General features: G+C 43.6%; 4 protein-coding genes across 5 annotated transcripts; 1 reads left to right on the forward strand and 3 right to left on the reverse strand.

The window, feature by feature from the left end:
* Positions 1 to 7,296: 7,296 nt before the first annotated feature.
* Positions 7,297 to 10,892, reverse strand: eif4ea (eukaryotic translation initiation factor 4ea). 2 transcript variants are annotated; one of them, XM_028959828.1, is made up of 7 exons: positions 10,866 to 10,892; positions 9,536 to 9,639; positions 8,917 to 9,012; positions 8,602 to 8,665; positions 8,112 to 8,225; positions 7,736 to 7,875; positions 7,297 to 7,658 (listed from the first exon to the last, which is right to left on the reverse strand). In XM_028959828.1, exons 1-7 carry the CDS (start codon positions 10,881 to 10,883, stop codon positions 7,550 to 7,552), a joined length of 645 nt encoding a protein of 214 aa, XP_028815661.1. In that variant the 5' UTR covers positions 10,884 to 10,892; the 3' UTR covers positions 7,297 to 7,549. The 2 variants fall into 2 exon arrangements, with proteins under 2 accessions (XP_028815661.1, XP_028815662.1); XM_028959829.1 differs by lacking the exon at positions 8,917 to 9,012 and having other exon boundaries at positions 10,866 to 10,891.
* A 1,540-nt stretch (positions 10,893 to 12,432) lies between these two features.
* LOC114767917 (alcohol dehydrogenase class-3) lies at positions 12,433 to 15,778 on the reverse strand. The gene is made up of 9 exons (XM_028959821.1): positions 15,739 to 15,778; positions 15,225 to 15,326; positions 14,987 to 15,128; positions 14,817 to 14,904; positions 14,343 to 14,562; positions 13,748 to 14,008; positions 13,250 to 13,385; positions 12,951 to 13,089; positions 12,433 to 12,855 (listed from the first exon to the last, which is right to left on the reverse strand). Exons 1-9 carry the CDS (start codon positions 15,754 to 15,756, stop codon positions 12,831 to 12,833), a joined length of 1,131 nt encoding a protein of 376 aa, XP_028815654.1. The 5' UTR covers positions 15,757 to 15,778; the 3' UTR covers positions 12,433 to 12,830.
* Positions 15,779 to 16,535: 757 nt separating this feature from the next.
* On the reverse strand, positions 16,536 to 19,751 carry gar1 (GAR1 homolog, ribonucleoprotein). Its single transcript, XM_028959827.1, has 7 exons — positions 19,648 to 19,751; positions 18,216 to 18,391; positions 17,905 to 18,059; positions 17,743 to 17,802; positions 17,548 to 17,662; positions 17,077 to 17,244; positions 16,536 to 16,990 (listed from the first exon to the last, which is right to left on the reverse strand). Exons 2-7 carry the CDS (start codon positions 18,388 to 18,390, stop codon positions 16,980 to 16,982), a joined length of 684 nt encoding a protein of 227 aa, XP_028815660.1. The 5' UTR covers position 18,391; positions 19,648 to 19,751; the 3' UTR covers positions 16,536 to 16,979.
* Positions 19,752 to 20,186: 435 nt separating this feature from the next.
* LOC114767916 (alcohol dehydrogenase class-3-like) lies at positions 20,187 to 23,664 on the forward strand. Its single transcript, XM_028959820.1, has 9 exons — positions 20,187 to 20,286; positions 20,370 to 20,471; positions 20,593 to 20,740; positions 21,282 to 21,369; positions 21,521 to 21,740; positions 22,323 to 22,583; positions 22,776 to 22,908; positions 22,988 to 23,126; positions 23,281 to 23,664. The coding sequence occupies exons 1-9, from the start codon at positions 20,269 to 20,271 to the stop codon at positions 23,303 to 23,305; spliced, it is 1,134 nt and encodes a 377-aa protein (XP_028815653.1). The 5' UTR covers positions 20,187 to 20,268; the 3' UTR covers positions 23,306 to 23,664.
* The last annotated feature ends 1,913 nt before the right edge of the window (positions 23,665 to 25,577 follow it).

The following is a 25,577-nucleotide window of genomic DNA, read 5'->3' on the forward strand; positions in this document are numbered from 1 at the left end:
GGGACCTTTTTTGTATGTTTGGTGAAAAACTCTAATTGTCTACACTCAGAACTGTTATAAAATAAATAGCAGGAAATGATTGAACGTCAATCAGAGGACAGGGCTTCAGTCTATTCCATCAGAGTAGAGCTGTGAACGGTGAAATGCAGTTCTATTGGAGGGGGCTTCGCAATATTCGGCAGCATAAAGGGAAACTGGGCTGAAAAAGCTCCCCAGATAGGGGGCAACTAACAAAATAAATAGCCCTGAGTGGAATCGTTTTAATGGTGCCAATGCTCTCCAGGTGGGAGAGGAGCCACGGCCAGCTCCGGCTCTGGATCCAAGTCCTGAATGTGCACAATCCCCCGATCGGGGGGTTTTATGTTAACAGCAATGAAAGATTACACCATTAGATATATGATCTGCTGTGCAGTCGGAGCATATTTGGTTCCACCTTTCAAAATAGCAGCTGAGTCACAGAGAATAAAAAAGCGATCTCCGTGCAGGAAAAACACACACACACACACACACACACACACACACACACACACACACACACACACACACAGGTCTTTATGTGACACCCCTAATCAAGAGAGCTCGCTCCCTGGCAGAGCTGAATAAACATAGCGCTATATCATGTCGTACGTTGTTTATAGCTCATTTCCAATACAAGTCAGCTTTCCTTAGGAGAGCGGACCAAAAAAAAATCAATGGGCAGAATAATGATCCAGGTTCAAGGTGGCCCGGCGCTGCCCTTTTTGTATTCCAAAGCATCCGTTAAAGATTCTGCCTTCTGACTCCGCGGATGATTTTATTCAGCCACTTCGTTATTTATTGCCAAGAAAGGGGAATAGAGAGCGAGTCGATGCGCACAGCGTGCACACAAGACAAGACGAGAAAAAGAAAAAAACCTCCCGAATATAAACAACTTTTTGAGTCTAATGAGGTGTTTAGCCATCCACATCACTCCCCCCAGCATAATTATGCGAAAGAGGAAATGTACTTACACAGAGGGAAGATAAAAGGATTTGTAAGGGTGTGTAAGTACAGGCGAGGAGTGGAGAAAGTGATCAATAATTAATTTACTTTCAGCAGTCGGGGGCAATTAACACGCCCCCCCCCATCCCATTACCAGCCTAAAAGGCCAAGTTGCCACTTTAGCCCTAATCTCGCTGACCATTGTCATGATCAGGGATTACAGGGCTCTCAGAAATCAATGTGCCGGAATGCGGGCCGCCCAGTCGAGGCCACCCCCGGTCACGGCAAGAACTCACCTCGTTTCTGCAGATAAATAAATGGACGGACATTGTTTTTGTCCCTTCAACGTCAGTCAGGCGCGCCGATTTTCACCATGAATGTGTTTAAGGGTAATTCATTGACCGGCAAATGCACGAATGTCGGTGTTTCAAGTCAAACTGTGTCGATAAAGGGTTCCTGGCGACAGAAGCGAAGGACAAAAACTGCTGGAGCGGTTCAGCAATGGGGTCAGCGTCCCACTTGATCGACTTTGCCCACGGCCCCCACTCCGCCTCGACTTCGCAAGGACGCTTTCTGCCAAGTGGACAGCGCACATTACGGCCAGCAGCCCTGCAGGTCACGTCGGCAACCCGGCTCCGCCTTCAGCCGGGCCTGGAGACCAAGCGCCGGCTCAGAGCTGCAGGAGGGGCGCAGGGAGCCCACGTTTCCTGTCCCAAGCAGTCACTGTCTGGGGACGCCAAGGGATGGAAAGAACACTTGGAGATGCGTTTTAAAAAAATGAAGCAAACTCTCATTCTTCTCTTCTCATTCTTTAATAGTGTGCATTTGATCCGCCTGGGGTCACCAGTCTTCTGTAGACAACCACCTCCGTCTTTTGCTTCAGATCAGAGGTGAGCATCTTTGTTGGAGTTGCCGTGGGTTTTGTTCTAGAAATCCGGTGAACTTCTGACCCCAGGCGCATAAAAAGGGAATGATGCATGAGACGGGAAACAGGAGAATAAGCCGCTGGGAAACAAGAAGATAACGTCCACGGCTTCTTGTGGCCGCCTGCCTGAGCGAAATGAGGAGATTAGAACGAGGTTTTAAGCCATCTGTGCTGAGGCGGGGACGACGTTAAATGAGGATCACCAGGCGATGTGCTCAGCTCTGCACGACTCCGTGTCCCTCTTTCCTCAGCAGAGCCTCGGCAGGTGCCCAAGGCGCACATACACAACAAGAGTAAAGGGGTTCCGAAGTATCTCCACTCGGGATCTTATGGGGCTGCGGTGTCCTGATCAGAAACGGCCCTACCCAGCAGCGGATGTGAGGGACACTGTCTTGTTCCAGCAGTGGGCCAATGCTGCCCCCTTAAGGAGGAGAGACGTCTCCCTGCTTTTTTCGTTTCAGACCGACGTCATCCATCCAATCGACCAGGTCTAAAACATAAAGGTGTTCACGGACCTCACCAACACCGTTTTAGCTGAACTAGATGATTTTTTTTTTTTTTTTTAGTATGGCCTAAGATGCCTGGAATCTAGACTGTTTAATTCTGTAATGAACCACGTTGCTCTTCATCAGTGTCCGAGTCTCATCCTAATAACTGAGCAGCTCCAGGCAATAAAGAATCAATATCAACAGCAAGCAATATAGAGCAGGAGCAGGAAACACGAGCGCATGAGTGAAGTCAAACGGTTATGTGGTGCTTTTCAGTCATTGTATGAATGTGTATGATGGGACATGAACAGTTGTGGAGCTCAGTTATGGACTCTCTCCTACTATTCCCAATGAGCGGGATATGAGTAGAGCGGGAATGACAGAGCAGGACATGAATACATGTTTCCATTTCAAATCTGACTCCTTCAAGTGTTCGATTCATTTGTAACAGTCCCGATCAACTTGTGATCATTCAGTATGAAACCGCTTGTTTTTTTTTGAGAATAGAACAATATTGTTCTGGAATTTGCATGCACATCTCGGTCTGCAAATCTTTCCCAATCAGACCCTTTTCTGAAGAAGGATATGGTTTGGTTCCATTATTCATCGTTTGGGCGATACAAGGATTGCTCTGACATGGAAGCGGTGACAATACCAACAACAACAACAACATTTATTTCTTATATAGCCCAAAATCACATACAGTATGTCTCAATGGGCTTTGACAGGCCCTACAGTTGACACCCCCCACACTTGACCCTTCTGCACACAAGGAAAAAGAGAGTGAGCCTGCAAATGGTGTCAGTGCAGGGTTGGATATGATATAATGATAAGTCCTACGGTTGTAGGGTTGGAGAAGTCCAGGATGTATTCAGTGTCATGGTCTAGATTACGTGTCCATAATGATGTTACTGGTCCATTTGAAGATCCCTGAAGCTGTAGTTGTAATGGTGGTGGTGGCTGTGGTGACCCTCTGGTTTGTTTCATGTTTTGTCCTTGTAAAGCAGTTGTCAGGAACCAGGATTTATTTGCTGGTCTGATCACTGGGGTCTGCCAGTAGTCTGGGTGCTTGATTCCGTGTCTCGGAGAAAAACAAACAGAAGCAGCGGCAGACGGTTGCACTGTACGACCGATACTGAAATATGTGGTTATAGTGGTTATAGTGGTATGTTGGTGCTACAGTGGCCCGGTACCCTAACTAGGACAGCCTAACTAGGGTGAATTTAACTCTGTCTGTGTCTAACAGGGGGACTGTGTGATAAACTGGACTTTATAATTGACACTGCGTCAAAATCAAGTGAAATGAGGGTCTAGGACTTAAGCAAAAAGCCAGAGAAGACAGATAGGTTTTGAGATTGGATTTAAACACTGAGACTGTGTCTGAATCCCGGACACTGACAGGCAAGCTGTTCCACAACTGCGGAGCTCTATAGGAGAAGGATCTGCTCCCAGCTGTGACCTTCTGCACCTTTGGTACCAGTGGTGACCCCGCACCCATTGATCAAAGGGGGCGTGGCGGTTCGTAAAGAACCAAAAGTTCACTCAGGTATTGTGGGGCAAGACCATTTAGAGCTTTATAGGTTAAAAGTACGATTTTGTAGTCAATCCTAAATTTGATGGGTAACCAGTGCAGTGATTGTAAGACTGGGGTGATGTGGTCAAATTTCCTGGTTCTGCTTAGTACTCTGGCTGCAGCATTCTGTACTAGCTGGAGTTTACTCATGCACCTACTAGAGCATCCAGACAATAATGCATTGCAGTAATCTAACCTTGATGTAATAAATGCATGGACCAACTTTTCTGCATCATGCATTGAAATGATATTTCTTATTTTCGCAATATTTCTAAGGTGAAAGAATGCTATTCTAGTGACATTATCTACGTGCGAACTGAATGAGAGACCTGCATCAATGATGACACCTAGATCCTTCACTTCAATACTCGGTGAGATAGAAAGGCTATCCAGGTTTATTGTGTAGTCAGCCTGGCTTATGCCTGGCTGCTTGAGGCCCAAGTACAAGCGCTTCTGTCTTGTCAGGGTTTAACAGGAGAAAGTTGGTGAGCATCCACTGTCATATGTCCTTCAGACAATTCTCTATTTTGTTCAGCTGCTGCCTCTGATCTGGCATTGCTGACAGATACAGCTGTGTGTCGTCAGCGTAGCAATGAAAGCTAATACCGTGTTTGCGGATGAAGTCGCCCAAAGGTAACATGTATAGAGAAAAAAGTAACGGACCTAGGACAGAACCTTGTGGAACACCAAACTCTACTTTACTATGTGAAGACGAAACACCATTGATGTCCACAAACTGATATCGGTTGGTCAAATATGATCTGAACCATTCAAGGGCTGTTCTTTTAATCCCGATAACATTCTCTAACCTGGCAAGGAGAATAGTGTGATCAATAGTGTCAAACGCTGCACTCAGATCAAGCAGGACAAGCAGCGAGATGAGTCCCTGATCAGAGGCCAACAGCAGGTCATTAACCACTTTAACCAGCGCTGTCTCAGTGCTATGATGAGGTCTAAATCCTGATTGATATACTTCATGGAGGTTGTTACAGTCTAGGTATGTGCTCAGCTGCTGGGCCACAATTTTTTCTAAGATTTTTGATATGAACGGAAGGTTGGATATCGGTCTATAATTTGAAAGCTGACTGCGATCAAGATCCGGCTTTTTAATCAGGGGTCTAATGACTGCTACCTTGAATGAACTTGGTACGTGGCCGGTGCTAAGCGACGAGTTAACAATTTTGAGGATAGAATTTATAACATTGGGTGCTATTTGCTTAAGGAGCCTTGTTGGAATCGGATCCAAAGCGCAAGTACATTGATTTGATGACAAGATTAATTTGATTAATTCATGCTCTTTAATAGGGTTGAATCGTTCTAATCGGTGGTCTATTAGAAGATTATTTTCCATGGAAATATCGGCGGAGCTATTTGTTGTGCTTTTAATCTTCTCTCTATTTGCGACAATTTTAGTATTAAAGAAATTCATAAAATCATCGCTACTATGATGATATTGAGTGGTCGCATCCATTTCTGTCTTATTCCTGGTTAGTTTGGCTATAGTTTTAAACAGGAATCCGGGATTATTTTTGTTTTTGTCTATTAACGAGGACAGATATGTTGATCGAGCCGCGCTAAGAGCCTTCTTATAGTTAAGTAGGCTCTCCTTCCACGCTATTCGGAATATGTTTAATTTACTTTGACGCCATTTGCGTTCTAATTTCCGGGCGGTCTTCTTAAGCGAGCGCGTGTGATCATTATACCAAGGAATTAAGTTTTTATCTCTTACTATCTTCCTTTTGAGGGGAGCGACTATATCTAACGTACTACGCAGTGTTAATTCTAGACATTTGGTCGCTTGGTCAAGTTCAGCGGGGTCTGACGGTGAGTTTATCAGCGTTGATAAATCTGGTGAGGTATTAATAAACCTCTGTGCCGTACTTGATGTAATTGTCCGTTTGTCTCTATAACGAGGGGGATTGAGTTTGTTGTGTCTGAGACATATTTTAAAAGCGATGAGGAAATGATCTGAGACCATTTCAGATTGCGGAAGAGTAACTATATCTTCTATATTTAAACCGAAGGTCAACACAAGATCGAACGTGTGACCACCTTCGTGAGTTGGTCAACTCCAACTGAGTCTAATTAACAGGAATGCGGTTCTTAGTGAGTCTTCTAATTTATCACAGTGGATGTTAAAGTCGCCGACAATTAGGGCTTTATCCACAGATACAACTAAGTTGGAGACAAAATCTGTAAATTCACTAAGAAACTCAGAATAGGGTCCAGGGGGTCTATAAATAATAATCAATGGAATGAATTTAGGATTTTTATTTTGTGAGACTACATGAGTTATATTGGTATGTAGAATCTCAAAAGAGTTAAATCCTTGTCCGGGTTTATGAGTAATACCAAGGTTATCCTTATAAATTACTGCGACGCCACCTCCTCTTCCAGTTAAGCAAGGTTGGTGTACATAGCTGTATCCAGGAGGACTAGACTCGTTCAATGCTACAAATTCGTTTTGTTTTAACCAAGTTTCGGTCAGGGTATACCCATTATACCCATGTCTCCAATGGGTCTTTAACTGTTTTAATCTGAATAACAGAGAAACATTGTTCTCTCGTGAAAGATAATCTTCAGATTACCAAGCATGGCACGCACGTGCTTTAAGGCATGGCCGGCATATTCCTCCTCCTACGAACCCTAGCTGAGTGAATTTGAGAACACATCTCAGGTTCGCATCACATCCCTGTGATCAGTGCATCAACTCATGCTACTAATAGGGTGCCCGTGGCCTTGAATGAAGCTGAAGGAACCATCTGGCATGAAGCTCCCTCAGCAAAACTCCATAATACAAGAAGCAGATGATGGAAAAATTAAGTCTACTAACAAGGGCGCGGCTCCCTCTGCTGATTACCGGGGGTAAAGACTGAATCAGCACATCCTCTAGGCTGAGTAAAACAGGAGGTTTTGAAATTAGGATTTTGAACGCTGACACGTCGCACGCTGTACAAGTTTATTTACATGTATGGTTTGTACATCATACGTAAAGGGAATAAGAGTTAGAGAAATCTGAACCACACTGTACAGATAAAGATCAAATACAATTTTACAATACAGTTCAATGTACTTAATTGTCAATGTAATTATCAAAGTAGAGTTAAAAAAAAAGATGATTATACAGGAGTATAAATAAATACAAAATGTAAAGGTTTTGATTGTTTAACGGCCTACAAAAAAAAGCTCACAGATAAGGCAGAACGACAACATCCAAACTAATACAAAAACAAATCTAATCGAGCCACTTGGCTGGATAAAGAAAAATATATAGAATAATCTATATTCGGAAGTACATGTTTCCCCAGAAATTCCCACATTTAATTAAAAATGGCAAACAAAAGACGACATCCAAATTCAAGGTTTTATTTCAAACATTTTCCTTTTCACCCCTTACAGCAACAGCCCAGGCATATTTAATTTACTACTACTAATATTAATAATATTAATAATAATAATACGTTTTGCTGTTGTCACTGTTGTGATTCACGTACACAAAGCCAATAAATGACAAACATAAAACAATCACCAAGGCAACAGAATAGAAGCAAAAAAAAGAAAATTAAGTATGGATCCTATACTAAACTATTTGTGAGGCACCGGTCAGACAACGAACTTGTTCTTCGTGGACGAGCCGCTCTTGATGGCCGTGTCTGCATGCAGCTGGTATCCGATGCTCGATGGGATCCCTAACCGGTCCTTATATACCCGCCTAAAGACACAAGACGGCTGGCCATGAGTGAAACAGACGCTCCTCATTTCGGGCAACACAGAGGCTGCCCTGCTTACCCTACGTGTGTCACCGCCTCCTTGTTTTCACTGTCTGACGTCCATATTGATATCTTGTCCCCTTTCGGCCTGATATTGACCACGGCGCCACAGACATCATCGCTGTGGTCGTCGAAGGCCTCACCCACAAGACACAGAAGCTGTGAGGCAGTAGACCATGAAATGAGAGGACAAGTAAGACAACTGAGACGGAGTAGCGCTTGTGATTATTTGACATTAGGCAACCGAAATCTAAGCAAATGGGGAAAAAAAAGTAAAAAAGAAAAATTAATTCTACATAAATTGTTCCGTTATTGCAATAACGGATGGGGCATTTTTCCATATCTTGTTCTTTCTGCCACCTCTTGCAGGCAGTGAGAGATTTTGAAATACTGACCGTCTCTAACCAGTAGCGGTCCAGGTCAGACCAGCGCTGCTGTTTGGAAAGGGTGATGAGCCAGCGGCCCCCACGCTTGTTCCTCTCATCCTCCCACATGGGCTCAATGCCATCCTGCGCCATACAAAAAGACAAACCTCAGAGGCCGCGGTGTTCAAAGTTCAAACACCAACTGTCTTTCAACAATAAGTCTTTGTGAGATTGGTGAGCGAAATCTACACCCTTTTTCAAAAGACACTGTAGTACGAGTGAAAAGGCATTTAACTGGCCCGTCCTTCGTCTTTCTGCCGAAAACTCACTAAAGCATACAAAACCAATTTCATCAGTGGACCTCATCACAACATTTGCATGATAATATGATGAAACCCCATAGCCCACGAAAAGCTTATACGGTCACATTTTTTACCCCAATGTGAAAGGTTTAATACGATGCTAGATAATTCTAAACAATCATATATATATAAATATATATATAAAAAGATGCTCTTACCTTGAAAAGAGAGTAATCGCAGCCGGGCATCAAATTACTGGACAGCTGGATATGGTTATAAAGACTGGACCCAAGAAAACACAGACATAAAAAGTTCTTTTTATGAAAATTCACAACATTAATTCACCATAAATTCACAAAGTGTGGGTGTTTGGCACTGTCTTCACTATACAAAGCACATTGTGATACAAACGAACAACATACAATATAACGCAAATGTCAATATAAACTTTTTACTTTGTTGTCTGTGAACATTTAACGTATATAAACTCTGCTGTTAGCATCAATCAACATGAAGAATGCTTTAATACTCACGCCCAGAAATCTTCAACAGTGTCAAACTTTGAAATGAGACGCAGGTTGGCTTGCCATGTTTTGCTTTTGTCATTTTTAAAGAACCAAAGAGCCCATCTGCGAGACAATCATTCAAACCAAACATGTTTAACCCATGTGCCCCGTTCCTCGGGACTATTCTCTCATCCTTTCCACGTACAAAAAACTGCCATAAAGTCAACTTAGCGAGCCCAGGACTTCATCAGTGTTTAAACTGCCATTTAAGGGATCAACACCTGAAAATTGTTTTTGATCATTTTTTAAAGGGCTCAAGTTCACCAAATGATTTATGAAGGAAAAAAAATAAAATCAGAAAAAGATATTGCTTTGTGAGGATTTTCGCACGAAGAGTGCAAGATGCATCCCCGGAGTATGGATAACATCTAATAGTAAAACAAAATGCTGGATTTCAAAAATTTGGCTAAAAATAAGATTTCCTACAGAAATACTTGCCACAAGCTCTAAACAAAGCCAGCATGATCCAAATAATAAAAAAAATACAAAATGTAGAAAAATGGGACATTTTACGACATATGATGTTGATACATGACTGCTAACACCATTAATCCTTATTTAAGGTGGGAAAGACTAACTAACTTACTTATTCTGAAGGGGATGCTTCATATAATCCTCAGGAGCAACGACCTCTTGCCCAGACACTTCGGCTTTCTGTCCGTCTGAATCTGAAAGTTGTGAAATTGTTTTCTACAAGAAAAGATATTCTTCAGCATGGACATTGATCTTATCAGGATACGTATACCATTTGTAGTAAGTGGGGAAATCAATGGCAATGCCTCTGGCTTAATAAGCCTTTAATACATTTCTGGAACCTTAATATATATTTTCAGTAAGTTTTAAATTAAGGCCATTTTGCAGACATGATAATTAAGAAAACAAGAGAATTTCCAGTGACATCCTGCACCCCGATTTGTGAAGCAGATTTACAAAACTCAGTACATGCTTTAGTACAATAACAGTCCCGGAAATATTATCCAAAAATGTGTCAAAGCTTTTAATAACAGAACTATTATTTACTTGATTAAACAGATACATTGTAAAGTAGATGTACAGTACAGGCCAAAAGTTTGGACACGCCTTCTCATTCAATGCGTTTTCTTTATTTTCATGAATGAACTATGGATGAACACATGTGGAGTTATGTACTTAACAAAACGTTACATAGAAAAGTACATAACTCCACATGTGTTCATTCATTCATTGATTCTCATTCAGTGAGAATCTACCAATGTAAATGGTCATGAAAATAAAGAAAACACATTGAATGAGAAGGCGTGTCCAAACTATGATATGTATGTTTTGTTTTGTTTCTTTAAATACCCCAAATTCTAGGAGAGGGACTTCTAATATTAAACAGCGACCTGAGCAAAGTGACAAGTCAACACCTCATGCGGAGTTAGAACAGATCAGAATCGGAATATACAGCAATTAGAACAAAATACCCTACATCGAAGCCAGTGAAGTGCTCCACGCACGGTTGGTTCACGGGTTAAGTGCTACGAGGGTGGTAGTAGCCTGGCGGGTAACACACTCGCCAGTGAACCAGAAGACCCAGGTTCAAACCCCACTTACTACCATTGTGTCCCTGAGCAAGACACTTAACCCAAAGTAGCTCCAGGGGGGAACTGTCCCTGTAACTACTGATTGTAAGTCGCTCTAGTGCGCAGTCGCTCTTTCTCGATGGGCGACAAAGTTCAACCCTTAAAAACTGAACTAGTTGAGTACGTGTGCTGTGAGCAGACGGCGCCAAAGTCCTACTAGAAAGCGAGCAACGGGAGCGCGGGGCGAACGCGGGGCGCAATGCATCGTCACACGTTCCCACAACCAGACCGAACACGCGGCGCGACCCCCGAAGCCCGTTCAGACGGAAACAACGAAGCAGTCGATGGCGCGTGGCTAACGCGGACACCCACCGGTTTGACGGCCGCCATCTTCCGAAATACTACTTGTCAGTGGTCTGGCTTTTTGTTGCCAGGTGAAGACAGAAAGACAAGCAACCAGGTCGGCGAAAATGCAAATAAAAAAAAATAAAAAAAAACATCCAACGCGAGCTAGAAGTGGGACTGACGAGTGAAACAAATGGCAAATTAGTTTATGCGTCCATTTGTGTATACATTAATTCTATATTTTTATCCAGTGTACGACATTATGACAAACCTTCTCCACAAAGAGTGATCTCGCGATCAAGTTACAATCAATGCGACTTAGTGATAAAAACGAGCCCAATGCCGCTTATAAAAAGCGGTCCTGGCAACCTTCTGAGCGGGTTGGCTGTACACTCAGATTGGCTGAATCTACACACATGTTGATGAATTATGCCCAGGTTATTGGCATGCTAATATTACTAATAATATTATTATAATATTATAATATGTTAATGTTATGTGTGCAACTGCTACATTTGTACATGATATTTGAATTATCTTTTAGAGCTTCAAAATCATTACGCAATTTTGTAAAAAGTGATTCCTATATTTAATAAAACCCACTCCTGGAAGCAATCCTCTCAATTTGCAAGATTAGAAATAATCTCAATCAGATAGGGGAGGGCTAAATAAAAGTTACTTGATGTATATTTTCAGACCCCCCTAATGCATATCAGTCTTTTCTCCCCATTAATAATTCCACATTTTTGTTATATTATCATTCAAAGACATTTTGCCAGTTTCCTTGTCTGGGGAAGCTCCCGCCTCGGTCTGCCACCCGATCCACATTGCAATTGTTGAGGTGGCTGGTGCCAGTCCTGGTGGTAACCCCCGTCCCACCAGAGGTTAGGGGGAGCCGTCAGGCTGAAGAAGGAGGCCTACAGGGCATGGCTGGTCTGTGGGTCTCCAGAAGCAGCTCGTAACAGTCAAATCCTATATGGACAGAATTTCTAGCCACAAGTTTGTGACCTTCAGCTCTTGCTAGGTGGCTTGCCAACTCCGGGTCAGGAGAGAGGAGTTTAAGCATCTCAGGGTCTTGTTCACAAATTATATCTCCAGTCTGGTCTGGGAATGCCTTGGGGTCCTGCCGGGTGGTAGTAGCCTAGTGGTAACCAGAAGACCCAGGTTCAAACCCCACTTACTACCATTGTGTACCTGAGCAAGACACTTAACCCTAAGTTGCTCCAGGGGAGACTGTCCCTGTAAATACTGGTTGTAAGTCGCTCTGGATAAGGGCGTCTGATAAATGCTGTAAATGAACCGGAGGATCTGGTGGAGGTGGCTGGGGAGAGGGCTGTCTGGGATTCCCTACTTTGAATGCTGCCCCCGTGACCCGGACCAGCAGAGGAAGACAAAGACATTTCGCATGTGAACTACAAAAGAACTGGTTGAAGGCAGCATAGAGTGATACTGTTGAATTCCGGTATGTCATAGGTAAATTCGTGATCAGTGGTAAACCAGTTGTTAAGTTCAAATGCAAAATTTCTTGGATCAATAAATTAATACCTCAGTCAAAGCCTAAATCCTAAAGACAAAGAAAAGCACACGAGGTAGGTCTATATTTCCCCATCTATAACTTTAATTCCAGATCTTGAAAAAACTTGACAATATTGAACAGTTTTGCACACGCTGGAATGAACCGATTTAATACCAATGTCTCTTCTACATTCTGTTATGCAACAGAACTGATGAACATTCTTATAAAAAGTGCTGCATTTCTTCTAAAAATGTTCAACGTTCTTAAGTAAATTTCACAAAGGGGTACTTTCTATGGAAACATGTAAGGCATATAAGTTTTTCTTTTAACAATTGAATGATTCTGTGAAGAAAAAGGTGCCCGTGATGTGAAAGCTGCAAGGACTGCAGCAGTACTGAAGGAGACATCAGTTAAGTGGCAACAGTAAGATGACAAAAAAGGTAGAAGAGGAAGCTGATCGATTTCTGGCTGGCACTTCAGAACTTCAGGACCGCACGTAGGCTAGAGGAGGGGGGTTGGAAAAACGTCAAGATGTTTGAAATGTTTTAAAAGATTACTGAATGTGTAGATATAAGAATCAGTGATCAAATCATTACCTTTTTCCTGCATGCATGAGGTCAAAGGCCTCGTTGATCTGGTCGAAAGGCAGCGTGTGAGTAATAAATTCATCCACTTTCAGCTTCTTGCTCATGTACTCGGTCACAAGCTTGGGCACGCTCTCCACACTCTTCCATCCTATGAGAAACAAGCATCATTATGACGAGCGGGTGAGGAAGTGGACTCAGATAAAACGGAGGTACCCGTGAACACCATGTGCTGTGCTTGCTTGTTGCAAATAAACTGCATACGGGAGTGCTATGACGATATAAAACAAGAGGCTAGAACTTTTGCTCACCACCAAACGCTGTTCCCTTCCAAGTGCGTCCAGTGACTAGCTGGAAGGGTCTGGTAGAAATCTCCTGCCCGGATCCTGCCACCCCGATAATGACGCTGGTGCCCCAGCCCTTATGGCACGCCTCCAGGGCAGCTCTCTGCAAGAGTACAAGCGTACCTTGCGTTAAACTGGCCGTATTTCACGGTGGAGAACTGCATATGAAACGTCTGCAATAATATGGGTCATTATTGGGGCTGGGGGGGGGGGATGATGATACTTCCTTGCATTTTGGGCACACCGGTATCAATGTATGACATATATGAAGAAAAAAAAAAAAGTCAAAATCTAAATGTATTATATGTATTTACAACAGGATTGATGAGACTTATTGATGTTTTACCATTTCACAATTCCCACTTCTAGTCAGAATCTGACTAAACAGTTAGTTTGATATTAGATGTAGAACTACCGTAACCTTATTTGGAACACTGGTCTGAAAAAAGGCAGGGAGAAACTCACCATAATGCCAACATTTCCAATGCACTCAAAGGAGTAGTCCACTCCACCATCAGTCATCTCCACCAAGACCTCCTGGATGGGCTTCCTGTGGTTTTTGGGATTGACACAGTCAGTGACCCCAAACTGCTTAGCCACATCAAACTTTTCCGCGTTGATGTCGATACCGAGGATCCTCGATGCACCGGCGATTTTGCAGCCCATCACAACAGCGAGGCCAACTGCACCAAGACCGAACACAGCACACGTTGATCCAGCCTCCACCTAAAAACAGAACGTCGAAGAAAGCGGTTCACGGTGGCTTCACACCAGGGCGTCAACAGAAAAGCCGATCTGTTGACGTGAACGAGGAGGAAGGGGCCGCGGAGGATGATGCGGGGAGTTACATAAGTAAACACTTCTTCTGTTTCCTCCATCTACCTCACAGACCTGACCAGCATGAACCAAAACAGACTAAATAAAAAGAATCAGCCAGAGACGTGCTTTATATATATTTTTGTGGGGACGGACAGATAAACAGCTGGAGATGATGGCTTCATTTCAACCTTGTTGACTGATAAGTTCATTAATGCCCCACGTCACGCACATTCCTTTTTACCTTGGCTGTGTTGAGGACGGCCCCATAGCCCGTGGAGATACCGCAGCCGAGCAGGCAGACTTTATCCATGGGAGCGTTCTCATCCACTTTGGCCAGGGAAATGTCAGCCACCACAGTGTACTCGGAGAACGTGCTGGTGCCCATGAAGTGGAACACTTGCTTACCCTTGCAGGTAAACCGAGAGGTTTTATCTGGCATCAGACCTTGACCTTGGGTAACCCTAAAACAAAAAACACAAATCTCACCTAATATGGATTGATTCTAGGAATACATTATTTGCTGCTTACTAATAATAGTCACAAGTATAATGCATAGAGTACAAAGGAATGATATGGTGGAATGTGTACATTACTCATAATTAACTGATTTTATTGATTAATAAAATGGTGCCTAATCGGATTGCACTGGAAAATATAACCTGGACGTTTATTTTTGGTCTTTACTAAACTCTGATCCATGAAAAACTTTTTCTACCTTATTTTCTGGCACAAGTTGGTTTTGGGATTTTTACAAAACTTGCACTCTCCACACTGCGGCACGTACAGAGGAATGACTACATCGCCTTGAGGGAAAGAAAATCAGAGTCAGAAGCTTACTACAGTAATTAAAATGACCCATCACACACTCCAAGGGGATTGTCAGACCTGGTTTAAATTTGGTGACTCCCTCTCCAACGCTCTCCACTGTGCCGGCCCCCTCATGGCCGAGGATGGCTGGGAAGATGCCCTCGGGGTCGGCGCCACTCAGGGTATAAGCATCAGTGTGGCACACGGCGGTCGCATGGACCTAAAAGGAAGCGGTCAAATCCGACGTCACAGATTAAACAAGACACTTTTACTGCCATTAAATCATCTGGACGTGACGTGACGTGAAGATGCTCACCTTCACCCGAACTTCATGGGCCTTGGGAGGGGCAACCTCCACTTCTTCTATGGACAGAGGCTTCCCGGCTTCCCAAGCCACTGCGGCCTTGCACCTGATCACCTGAGGGGCGGAAGGCAGGACTTGCAAGAACAGCTGAAACGCGGACATGAACTTGAACTTTCAACTGTGAACTTTGACCACGGCACCTTGCGTTAAATGGAAGGCCTAACTTGTGCAGGCGGCACGCACGGCGCCAGCTAGTTGCATAACGGCGCACGCAGACGTTCGTTTCCTAAAAGCCATTTCTCTGCGCAGAAGCGTGCAGACGCGCAGACGCTCGGCGCGCAGCCTTCGGGAGCCCTGCTCAACGTCCCGGCGCACGGACAAACTCGAGCCGCAGCCCAGCGAGCTTGCATTTCAATTGTAACGTGCTTTGGTTGGGCGCGAATTGAAGACAAAAACAAAAATGGCACGCCTGTCGTAGTTCTATATCAACTGTTCTGTGTATTAAAAGGTAAAAGAGCGGACTCACTTCACCCGCCGTCTCCATAGCCTTTTCTTTCTTCCCGCAGAGTTGGGAGTGACACGCGGTGGGCGGGGTTTAAGCGCCCGTCGTCTCCACCAATCATGGCAAACCCGTTCTGTGACTTAAATCATCGCAGTCGCTGATGATAGGCTTAGATGACTAAGCGTAAAAGAGCCGACCAAACAATTAAAACCGCGATTTCTCATCGCGTAATTCTGCTTTCTAGATAAATCAGGCCATGCAAGCAAGATTTCTCAGCTAAATTGATGATTTAACACTGAACAACGCACTACAACGCACAAGTAATTATATTACAGGTTTAAAGGCCGCAATACTATTTATATAACCAAGCATGAGAAATCCCTTATTTCATATGACCAGGACATTGGTGGCCTAGTGGGTAGGAAACTGGAAGGTTGCTGGTTCAAATCCGGAGACATTAAGGTGCCACTGAACAAAGCACCGTCCCCACACACTGCTCCCCGAGCGTCTGTCATGGCTGCCCACTGCTCACGAAGAGTGATGGTTAAATGCAGAGGACACATTTCGTTGCATCACCGTGTGCTGTGCTGCAGTGTATCACAATGACAATCACTTCACTTATAACGAAACTCTTCTTGCCCCACACGCTTTCTTCCAAACGTCTAAGAAATACCAATTTTACAGCAACATCATTAGATATTAAGAGTCATTAGATGCAGTGGATTCCTCATGTACTATGACTTGTTAAATAATAATTACATTTGCATAATTATCTAAAAAGTGAACATATGCTGAATTTTTCACCACTTAAAGACAATGAGTTGTTTGGTAAAAAATACATGGCCTCTTTATTGTTTCAATGTTTGGGGCCAGTTTACAGCAAACCAAATGAAAGAAAATACATTTAAAAATGCAAAACAATGAATTTCAATTATAAAGAAATGGGATTTTCTTAACAGAAAATGCCATCTAATTCCATAGTTACATGTACACAGATGCCTCATAAATTTAGCAGATTTGCTAAGTTTAACAGCGTTAAATAACAATGTTTTGAGACGTATTGCGCAGTTGTAACTCGTAAGTGAATGCAAGAAGCAAATAACAGAGTCACACAACTATTGCCTGGACCTCAACCAGATATCCAGTAAAAGTGAAATTAAATTGGCCAAAGCAACTAGACGCTCTGTCCAAAGGAAAAATTACACTGTGACTCTGATCTGTTTCTGGATGTGAACTTGAGGAACAACCGTGAGCAACCTGAGTCATCATCTTCCCCCTAGAAGAAAGAAAGCACAGTCACACAGAGAGCAAAATCTTCTAATGTGTTTGTCCACAGATTCTTTAAACTGTGGATTTACAAACCTCGGAATCCACGACCACCACCACCACCACCACCACCACGTCCTCTGAATCCTCCGCCTCCTCGGCCGCCTCCAAATCCTCCGCCTCCTCGGCCGCCTCCAAATCCTCCGCCTCCTCGGCCGCCTCCAAATCCTCCGCCACGCCCGCCTCTGCCACCACGGAAGCCACCTGTAACATGCACACGCGCTTGGTGACAATGACAGTGTTAAAAAAACCACCACTGTTCACAGGTTTACATTCACCACTACCAGTGAGGGCAACTGGGTTGATTTACAACATTATCACTATGTTTGGTAGTCCAGTGTCCAGTCTGGTCCAGTGTTTCCCAAACCTGGTCCTGGAGAAACGTCTGAATGAAAACTTCAGACCAGAGATGGGGAACGCTGTTCTAATCTACCCAACAATCTCAGTCCACTGTTCACAATCTTTCAAGGATGGGAGGAAAACATTATTTAAAAAGACGACAAGCACCTCCACGGCCACCACCTCTTCCTCCACCCCTGCCACCTCGAGGAGGACCTTTCTCCCCTGGCGGCCGCGGCAGGAACCTCTGAAGCGGGAGGAGTTTCGCAGGATCTATATAGAACTATAAGAAAGAAGGCACACGTTGACCGTTAATCTCTGTGTTAATATGACAGGAGTAAATGTGTCATTTCTCTGATTTACCTTCTGTAATTTTTTGAAGGATGCTGCCTTCATGTTTTCTGAAAGTTTAACTGAAAAATACTGATGCTCCAGTTAAGGGCAAAGATAAGTTACTGTAACGCATAAAAGCAGAACAAAACTTCACGGATCCAGTGTATTCATGGCAACAACTCGGAAGGATACAAAATCTCGAAGCTGTCCAAAAATTTCATCCACCTTCCCAATTTGTTCCTTGTTTTCCAGGTAAACAGGGGCATTGAAGTAAGGCACTTTGTTCTCTTCAGCCACACATTTACACACAATGTCATCTTCACAGGGATGCATAAACTCTCCAAGAGCTGCAAACAAAAGAAGAAATATTTCATTCAAAATGATGAACTGCTAGTCACAGATAATACTTCATTTCTCTCAGCTCCGATGGGTACAGAGAACAACAATCATGTCCAAGTCGTGTTTGCTTGCAGCGTGGCCAGAGAGATTAAAACAAATCTTACCAACAACGTGATCTGGAGGACCGAAATCTTGGTATCTGTTGAAACCGCCCCTGCCACCTCGAAAGCCTCCACCGCCGCCACCTCTACCTCCAAAACCCCCTCTTCCGCCACCAAAACCTCCTCGTCCGCCTCCACCACCTCGACCTCCTCTGCCACCGCCTCCCCGGAATGACATCCTTTAAGAAGGAGAGAGTAATATACAGAAAATCCAAATGCAAAAAGGCTGAATTCAAAATGTTAAATACAACAATATAGTCCTACACATGAGCTGTTAACATCTGGAAGGTTTCACAGCATCTGGATTTTGTCCCTGCTCTCCAGATTTCCCACAACTGTTTGTATTTCTCCAAATGTACTGCCTTGTTCATTAGGGGTGATACAGCAATATTGGGGACACTGTATCAATACAGGTACATAAAATATTTGAAAATTGAGTCCAATGGGTGGGTTTTCTTTAGCGGGGTCAGCAGAGGTGAGTGTCAGCATGTGACTACAACCTCCACTCCTGTAGATGGCGCTGTACAGCTGGGGACTATGAATTATTGCTTGGCATTTCAGGCAGAGTGATGGAAACAGACCAACCACAGCATCTTTTATTTTAATTCAGCTCTGTTTTTACATTTTCAGCGAACTGTAGATTATCGCACTATTTACAATATCACGATATTTACCGTACAGGCTAAAGGTTTGGACACCTTCTCATTCAATGTGTTTTCTTTATTTTCATGGTAGATTCTCACTGAAGGCATCAAAACGGCACGTGTACATTCATAGTTATGTCCATAACAAAAAGTGGAGACCTGGCCTCCACTGTCACCAGACCTGAACCCAATCTAGATGGTTTGGGGTGAGCTGGACCACAGAGTGAAGGCAAAGGGGCCAACAAGTGCTAAACACCTCTGGGAACTCCTTCAAGACTGTTGGAAAACCATTTCAGGTGACGACCTCTTGAAGCTCATCGAGAGAATGCCAAGAGTGTGCAAAGCAGTAATCAGAGCAAAGGGCGGCTATTTTGAAGAAACTAGAATGTAAAACATGTTTTCAGTTATTTCACCAACTCCGATCTGCTCGAAATGTATAAGTGTCACTCATCTTATAATGCTAGCCCTTCCACCTGTGTATGTTTAATAATTACACAACAATCCAGACCTCAACCAATAGATGGACTTTACAACACACTGTTGGGTCTTGTAACCTTTTCCGGCTGTTTTCATTTCTGGATTTCGTTGTGCATCGTGTGTAATGCCATCATCCAGCCCATGTCCAGTTACAGCACTGACACGGGACAGTCTTGACTGTTAACACCGTGAAGATGAAACGATGTAAAAATGAATGAAACCAAGTGGCATGTTTACCGTACAACAGCTGAAACATGACGTGCATGAAACATTCGGCGAACCCAGATTATTACAGCAATCAAAAACAACTTTACCTTCGCAGGAAGCGGTTTACCACCGAGAATAAAAAAAAAAAACAACAACAGAAAAACCGGTCAATAACCGAGAAACACGGTGAAACACACAAGAGTCCGCGCCTGTGCGTAGCACGTGTTCGGCGATGCCGTGAAGAGCTCAGAAACTTCAACTGTCGTAAAAAAAGGACCGTACACTTTACGGCCTGTTGTAATGCGCTGCCCTGTTGCCAAATTCGCTTCTTTTAGACGACGCTCAACTTTTTAATTGTAGAGCGATTCATTCAAGATTTCACAAGATTTTGCGATGTCATATTATTACTAAAGGTGACGGTGACACATACATAAGGTTGATATTTTGCCGAATTAAAGAGCTAAATTTATAAAAAATTAAGCCGTTTATGGATGCAAAGCTTTATAGTGATACATGGCATGTACCGATTATAAAAAGAAAATTGAATAAGAGCAGATAAGAGAATAGAATACGAAATCGCGTGGATTTTTTTTTTTTTAAAGATGTCATAATGTCACGCGACATCTGGCAACACACGATTGAGAATCCCATAAAAAAGCATCAGCACCATTCTTCCTTCCCATTATTCCCACACTTTTCTGATCAGCTGCTGGCTGCAACACGCAAGCATGGCGACAGCAGGAAAGGTCAACATGTCTCAGATAATTTTGCTTTTTATAACGTGTCTTGCATGTTTGTGTTTGAGGGTGCTCAATGCAACTTTTTCCAGGTGATCAAGTGCAAAGCAGTGGTGGCCTGGGAGCATGGGAAGCCCATGTCTATTGAGGAGGTGGAGGTGGCCTCCCCCAAAGAACATGAAGTTCGTGTCAAGGTAAATCGTGTTAAGATAAATGTCCTATACCTCGTTTTGGGAACCATGTTACTTATTACAAATCAACCCAAAAACCCATCTACGTCTCTGAATGAAATGCGTATGTAATGTGATCGAGCAGATGGTAGCGTGCGGAGTTTGCCATTCTGACTGGACGTACATGAACGAGATGGTCCCATCAAGGCTGAGCCAGTTTCCAGTGGTTCTAGGGCACGAGGGAGCTGGGGTCGTGGAGAGTGTCGGTCCTGGTGTCACCAAATTCTCACCAGGTAGGTCCACACGTCCAGTGAACCATCCAAAACGAATCGAACATTGCACAATTTTTTATTATATCTATATAATTTATTAATGAGTGATTTATTACATGCACTGCAGCCGGTCAAGGTCTCACAGCGTCTGCACAAAAGCGATTACCGTGCAGGTTATTAAAGGAGATAAGGTGATTTTTTTTTGTTTGTTTTTTTTACTGCATGCACACTGTGCATTGACATTAGTCCTGCAAACTGCAAATGTTGTTTTCCTTAAGTCAATGATATGCGAGTAAATGAAGGAAAAACTGAATTCTAATATATCCATATACAATACCTTGCGACAGGTTTAGGCCATAGTGAAATTAATGAAAGGTTGTTCATCTTCCCAACATCTAAAAGGGTAAAAGCTTTTATGTGAAAAGCTGTTGAGACAATAAATGGGAGTTGGTCTCTCTCAACGAATGGTCAAACAAATGTTCACAGATGGAGATATTCTCAAAATAATGTCTCAAATAAATGTGACTAATGAGAGTATAATTTTTCCTTCTTTTTTTTTTAGGGGATAAAGTTATTCCTCTCTTTGTAAGCCAATGTGGAAAGTGTGAATGCTGTCTGAGTCCCAAGACTAATTTGTGCAAACAAAACTGGTACGTGGGTTGTTCATTAAGCTTCATGAAGAAATCGGTGCTCAAAGTTCAACCATTTCTTAGCGACTCTGTAATGTTGCGTAACGTCAGCAGTTTGCAGCCATTTTTTCCCCCTCTTTATTCAACTCTCCCCTCCTGCTCTGTCCTTTAGGGCGAGTGGCCACCAGGCTCTTCTTCCAGATGGCACCTGCAGAATCACATGCAAAGGGCAGCAGATCAGGCAGTTTGCGTCCATTGGCTGTTTCTCGGAGTATGCAGTGGTCCCCGACATCAACCTGGCCAAGATCCACCCTGATGCTCCGCTAGACTTGGTGTTTCTGCTGGGCTGTGGCATTTCTACAGGATATGGAGCCGCAATCAACTGTGCCAAGGTGAGTGTGATACACACCGCGCTTGCAGTAATCAGGCATGAAATGAAAGCTGGACTCAAGATTATTGATGAGATTTTGAAATAATGACACCGGGCAGTGGGAGGAATATGAAAGGGAACATTTTTGTTCAGTTTCAAGGACAAAATGTTAAGTGTAAGGATTTCGACTATGTCTTTCGGGATGTTCTTCAGCTAGGCAGTGGTGGCCTAGCAGTTAAGGAAGAGGCCCTGTAATCAGAAGGTTGCTGGTTCGAATCTCGATCCACCAAGGTGCCACTGAGGTGCCACTGAGCAAAGCAGTGCTCCCCGGGCACCTGTCATGGCTGCCCACTGCTCACTCAGGGTGATGGGTTAAACGCAGAGGACACATTTCACTGTGTGCACCATGTGCTGTGCTGCTGTGTATCACATGTGACAATCACTTCACTTCATCTGTAGAGGTCCAGACCTATAGTGGAGTCCATGCTTTGACAGGTCTGGGATGTTTTGGTGGCAAACCAATCAAACCATAGATATTGGTCATGATGTTATGGCTGCTCAGTGTAATTTTGGATTTATTAACATTATCTGTAAACCTCCACAGGTGGAGCCTGGTTCCACTTGTGCAGTTTTCGGTCTGGGTGCCGTGGGTCTGGCTGCAGTCATGGGCTGCAAGGCGGCAGGAGCCAAAAAGATCTTCGCCATCGACATCAACCCTGACAAGTTCGAGAAGGCTCGGCAACTTGGAGCTACAGACTGCGTGAACCCTAAGGACCACAGCAAACCAATCCAAGAAGTGTTGATAGAAATGTCCAATGGCGGAGTGGACTTTGCTTTGGAGAGTGTGGGATCCACAGTGGTCATGGTGTGTAGAGAAGAACCAGTGCAGCCTGTAGAACATATCACATAGGCCTCCAAACTCTCAGGTGTTAAAGATCTTCTTTAGGAGATGATCTCTTCATATAAGTGAAACTTCCAAACATCATCTTCTGTAATCATTGAGTTTATACTCCGTATTTTTCAGAATTTTTTTATATATTTATTTTTGGTCCACTAGAGGTCTGCACTGGAATCATGTCGGATTGGATGGGGGACTTGTGTGATCATAGGATGGACGGAGGCACAGGAGCTCAGCCTGCGGCCCAATGACGTGCTGATGGGCCGAACTTTGAAAGGAGCTTACTTTGGCGGTAAGAGGTTCATTCCTTCTGGTTAATATTCCATTTTTAGAAAATGTCCAGAATGTTAACTAATTCTACTGGTCCTCAGGCTGGAAGAGTGTGGAGAGCGTCCCCATGCTTGTGGAGGAGTACATGAAGGGCAAACTGAAGGTGGATGAGTTTGTGACACACAGACTGCCCATGAAGGACATCAACAAGGCCTTCGACATGCTGATCACTGGAAAGAGGTCAGAGCTGTTAAAATGTGGAAGGCTGTGAAGTAATTGGATTAAGTTTTATTCAATAATCACCTCTGGATGTAAAGTAATTTCGCTGGGTTTGATAATTTAATTATTTTTAACAAATCTTATATATATATATTTTTTTTTTTTCCAATTTCAGCATCCGAACTGTCATTACCATTTGACCCGAAGAGAGTCTTCTCTGCCCTGCTGTTGGAAATCAAAACAAGCAGAAACATTTGAAGCTTTACTGCCATTACTTCTGTTAATTCATTTTTAAATTGTATTCAGACTTTAAAGTGATTTAAACCATTAAACACTTTTGCAAGATGAAAACATTGATATTACACTTAAATTGCATTCTCTGTATCATTTTTAAGGGGAAATATAAAGAATACCCCCACTTTCAAGAAATCATAAGACTTAATAGTGCACAACAGCTACAGTTGCTAAGAATCAGTAAAAACACTTCAACTGTATGTATTATGGAATTGATGTGTAAAATTTGATGTATGACTAAAAAAAAATAATGAATGACCCAAAATTTGTGTTTTGTTCCCCGAGCCACATATCACTTTGGCCTTATGGCATGGTGCTCCATCATGCTGGAAAAGGCATTGTTCTTCACCAAACTGTTCTTGGATAGTTGTGAGAAGTTGCTGCTGGAGGAGATTTTGGTACCATTCTTTATTCATGGCTGTGTGACAAAATTGCGGGTGAGCCCTTGGATGAGAAACAGCCCCACGCATGAGTGGTCTCAAGATGCTTTACTGTTGGCACGAGACAGGACTGATGGTTGCGCCCACCATTTCTTCTCCGTATAACTATTTATCCTGATGCCCCAAACAATCAGAAAGGGGCTTCATGAGAGAAAATGCCTTTACCCCAGTCCTCAGCAGTCACTGTACTTTTGCAGAATATCAGTATGTCCTTGATATTTGTCTTGGAGAGAAGTGTTTTTCTTTTTTTTTTTGCTGCCCTTCATGACACCTTCATGACGTCCTCCAAACGTCTTGGCCTCACTGTGCGTGCAGATGCCCTCACACGTGCCTGCTGCCATTCCTGAGCAACCTCTGCACTGGTGGCACCCCTATCCCGCAGCTGAATCATCTTTAGGAGACGGTCCTGGCGCTTGCTGGACTTTTTTGGTCACCCTGTAGCCTCCTTCAGGACACTTGAACCTCTCTCATTGAAGTTTTTGATGGTCTGATAAATTTAGGTCCAATCTTAGTAGCAGCAGTATTCTTGCCTGTGAAGCCCTTTTTATGCAACGCAGTGATGACATTTACATTTAAGGCATTTGGCAGACGCCCTTATCCAGAGCGACTTACAACGTGCTTTCAAGTTACCATCGATGGAGAGATCAATTCTGGTTCACTAGGACCCCAACTATGAATACAATCTTTTGTTCGATTACCTCACGTGTTTCCTTGCAGGCAAACATGGTTAACAGAGGAAGAACAACGAAAGCATCACCTTCCTTTTAAAGCATCCAGTCTGCTATTCTAACTCAGCCAGCATGGCAGGATGATCTCCAGCCTTGTGCTCCTCAACACTCTTACTTGTGTTGAAATGCAAAATGTTTTTTTGGGATTGAGTTCATTTTTTTTATGGCAATTTTTGCAATTCATCTGATGACTCTTCATAACATTCTGGAGTAGATGCGAATTGCCATAATAAAATCGCAAGCAGCAGACTTTGTGAAAAACCACTGTTTGTGTCATTCTCAAAACATTTGGCCACGACTGTACACGGCCAAAGAGGAGACAGATGGCGGCTCTATATTGTCTATAAAACCAAGTGCACCATGAGCTCCAGTAGATGGCGGCCTTGTACTACAGTTGATGTAAAATGCCCCGTTCTTCACGCCTGGGACACAGAAAAAAAAAGGTGGGATGAATTAACCCTCCTGTCCCCCGCTGGCAGTACAGTGACATACGGGCTCGGGTTCACAGTAGTACAACGTGAACCCCCACTGGGCCCCCAGCGGACCTCTGGCGCGCTCGTTGGGCCCGTCCACACTTGGACGCGTGTGAAACGTGACCGGCGTGTCCATAGCGCCGCCTTCTCTGCTCGCCGTTAGAGGAACACATTTCCGGCGTGTCCGCCGTGCTAAAATAAAGAAAACTTTTGTCGCAGCCAGACAAATGGGGCCGTGTCACCCAGGGCTTGGAGAAAATATATGCAGCCTGCGGTGGGGTAGGGTTCGACCTTGGTAATGTTATATATTGATTGAATATAGAGCTCTCTGGAGGACGGGGAGAACAGTTGTGGCCTGTCAGGACCCAAGACAGAGGGCTGCTCGGGGAATGCTTCGGCATGATGTACTGAAATAGCTGTCTAAGAATTTGCTTTATTGAAGTTCCATTCAGATCAAATGAATACCCTTGGCAGTTCCCTCGCTTTTCCATCTTTATTTAAAATGGAAAAATGAAACGGCGCCTCCCTTTGCAGTTT

This window comes from Denticeps clupeoides, chromosome 18, assembly GCF_900700375.1.
Source record: "Denticeps clupeoides chromosome 18, fDenClu1.1, whole genome shotgun sequence".
Taxonomy (NCBI): domain Eukaryota; kingdom Metazoa; phylum Chordata; class Actinopteri; order Clupeiformes; family Denticipitidae; genus Denticeps; species Denticeps clupeoides.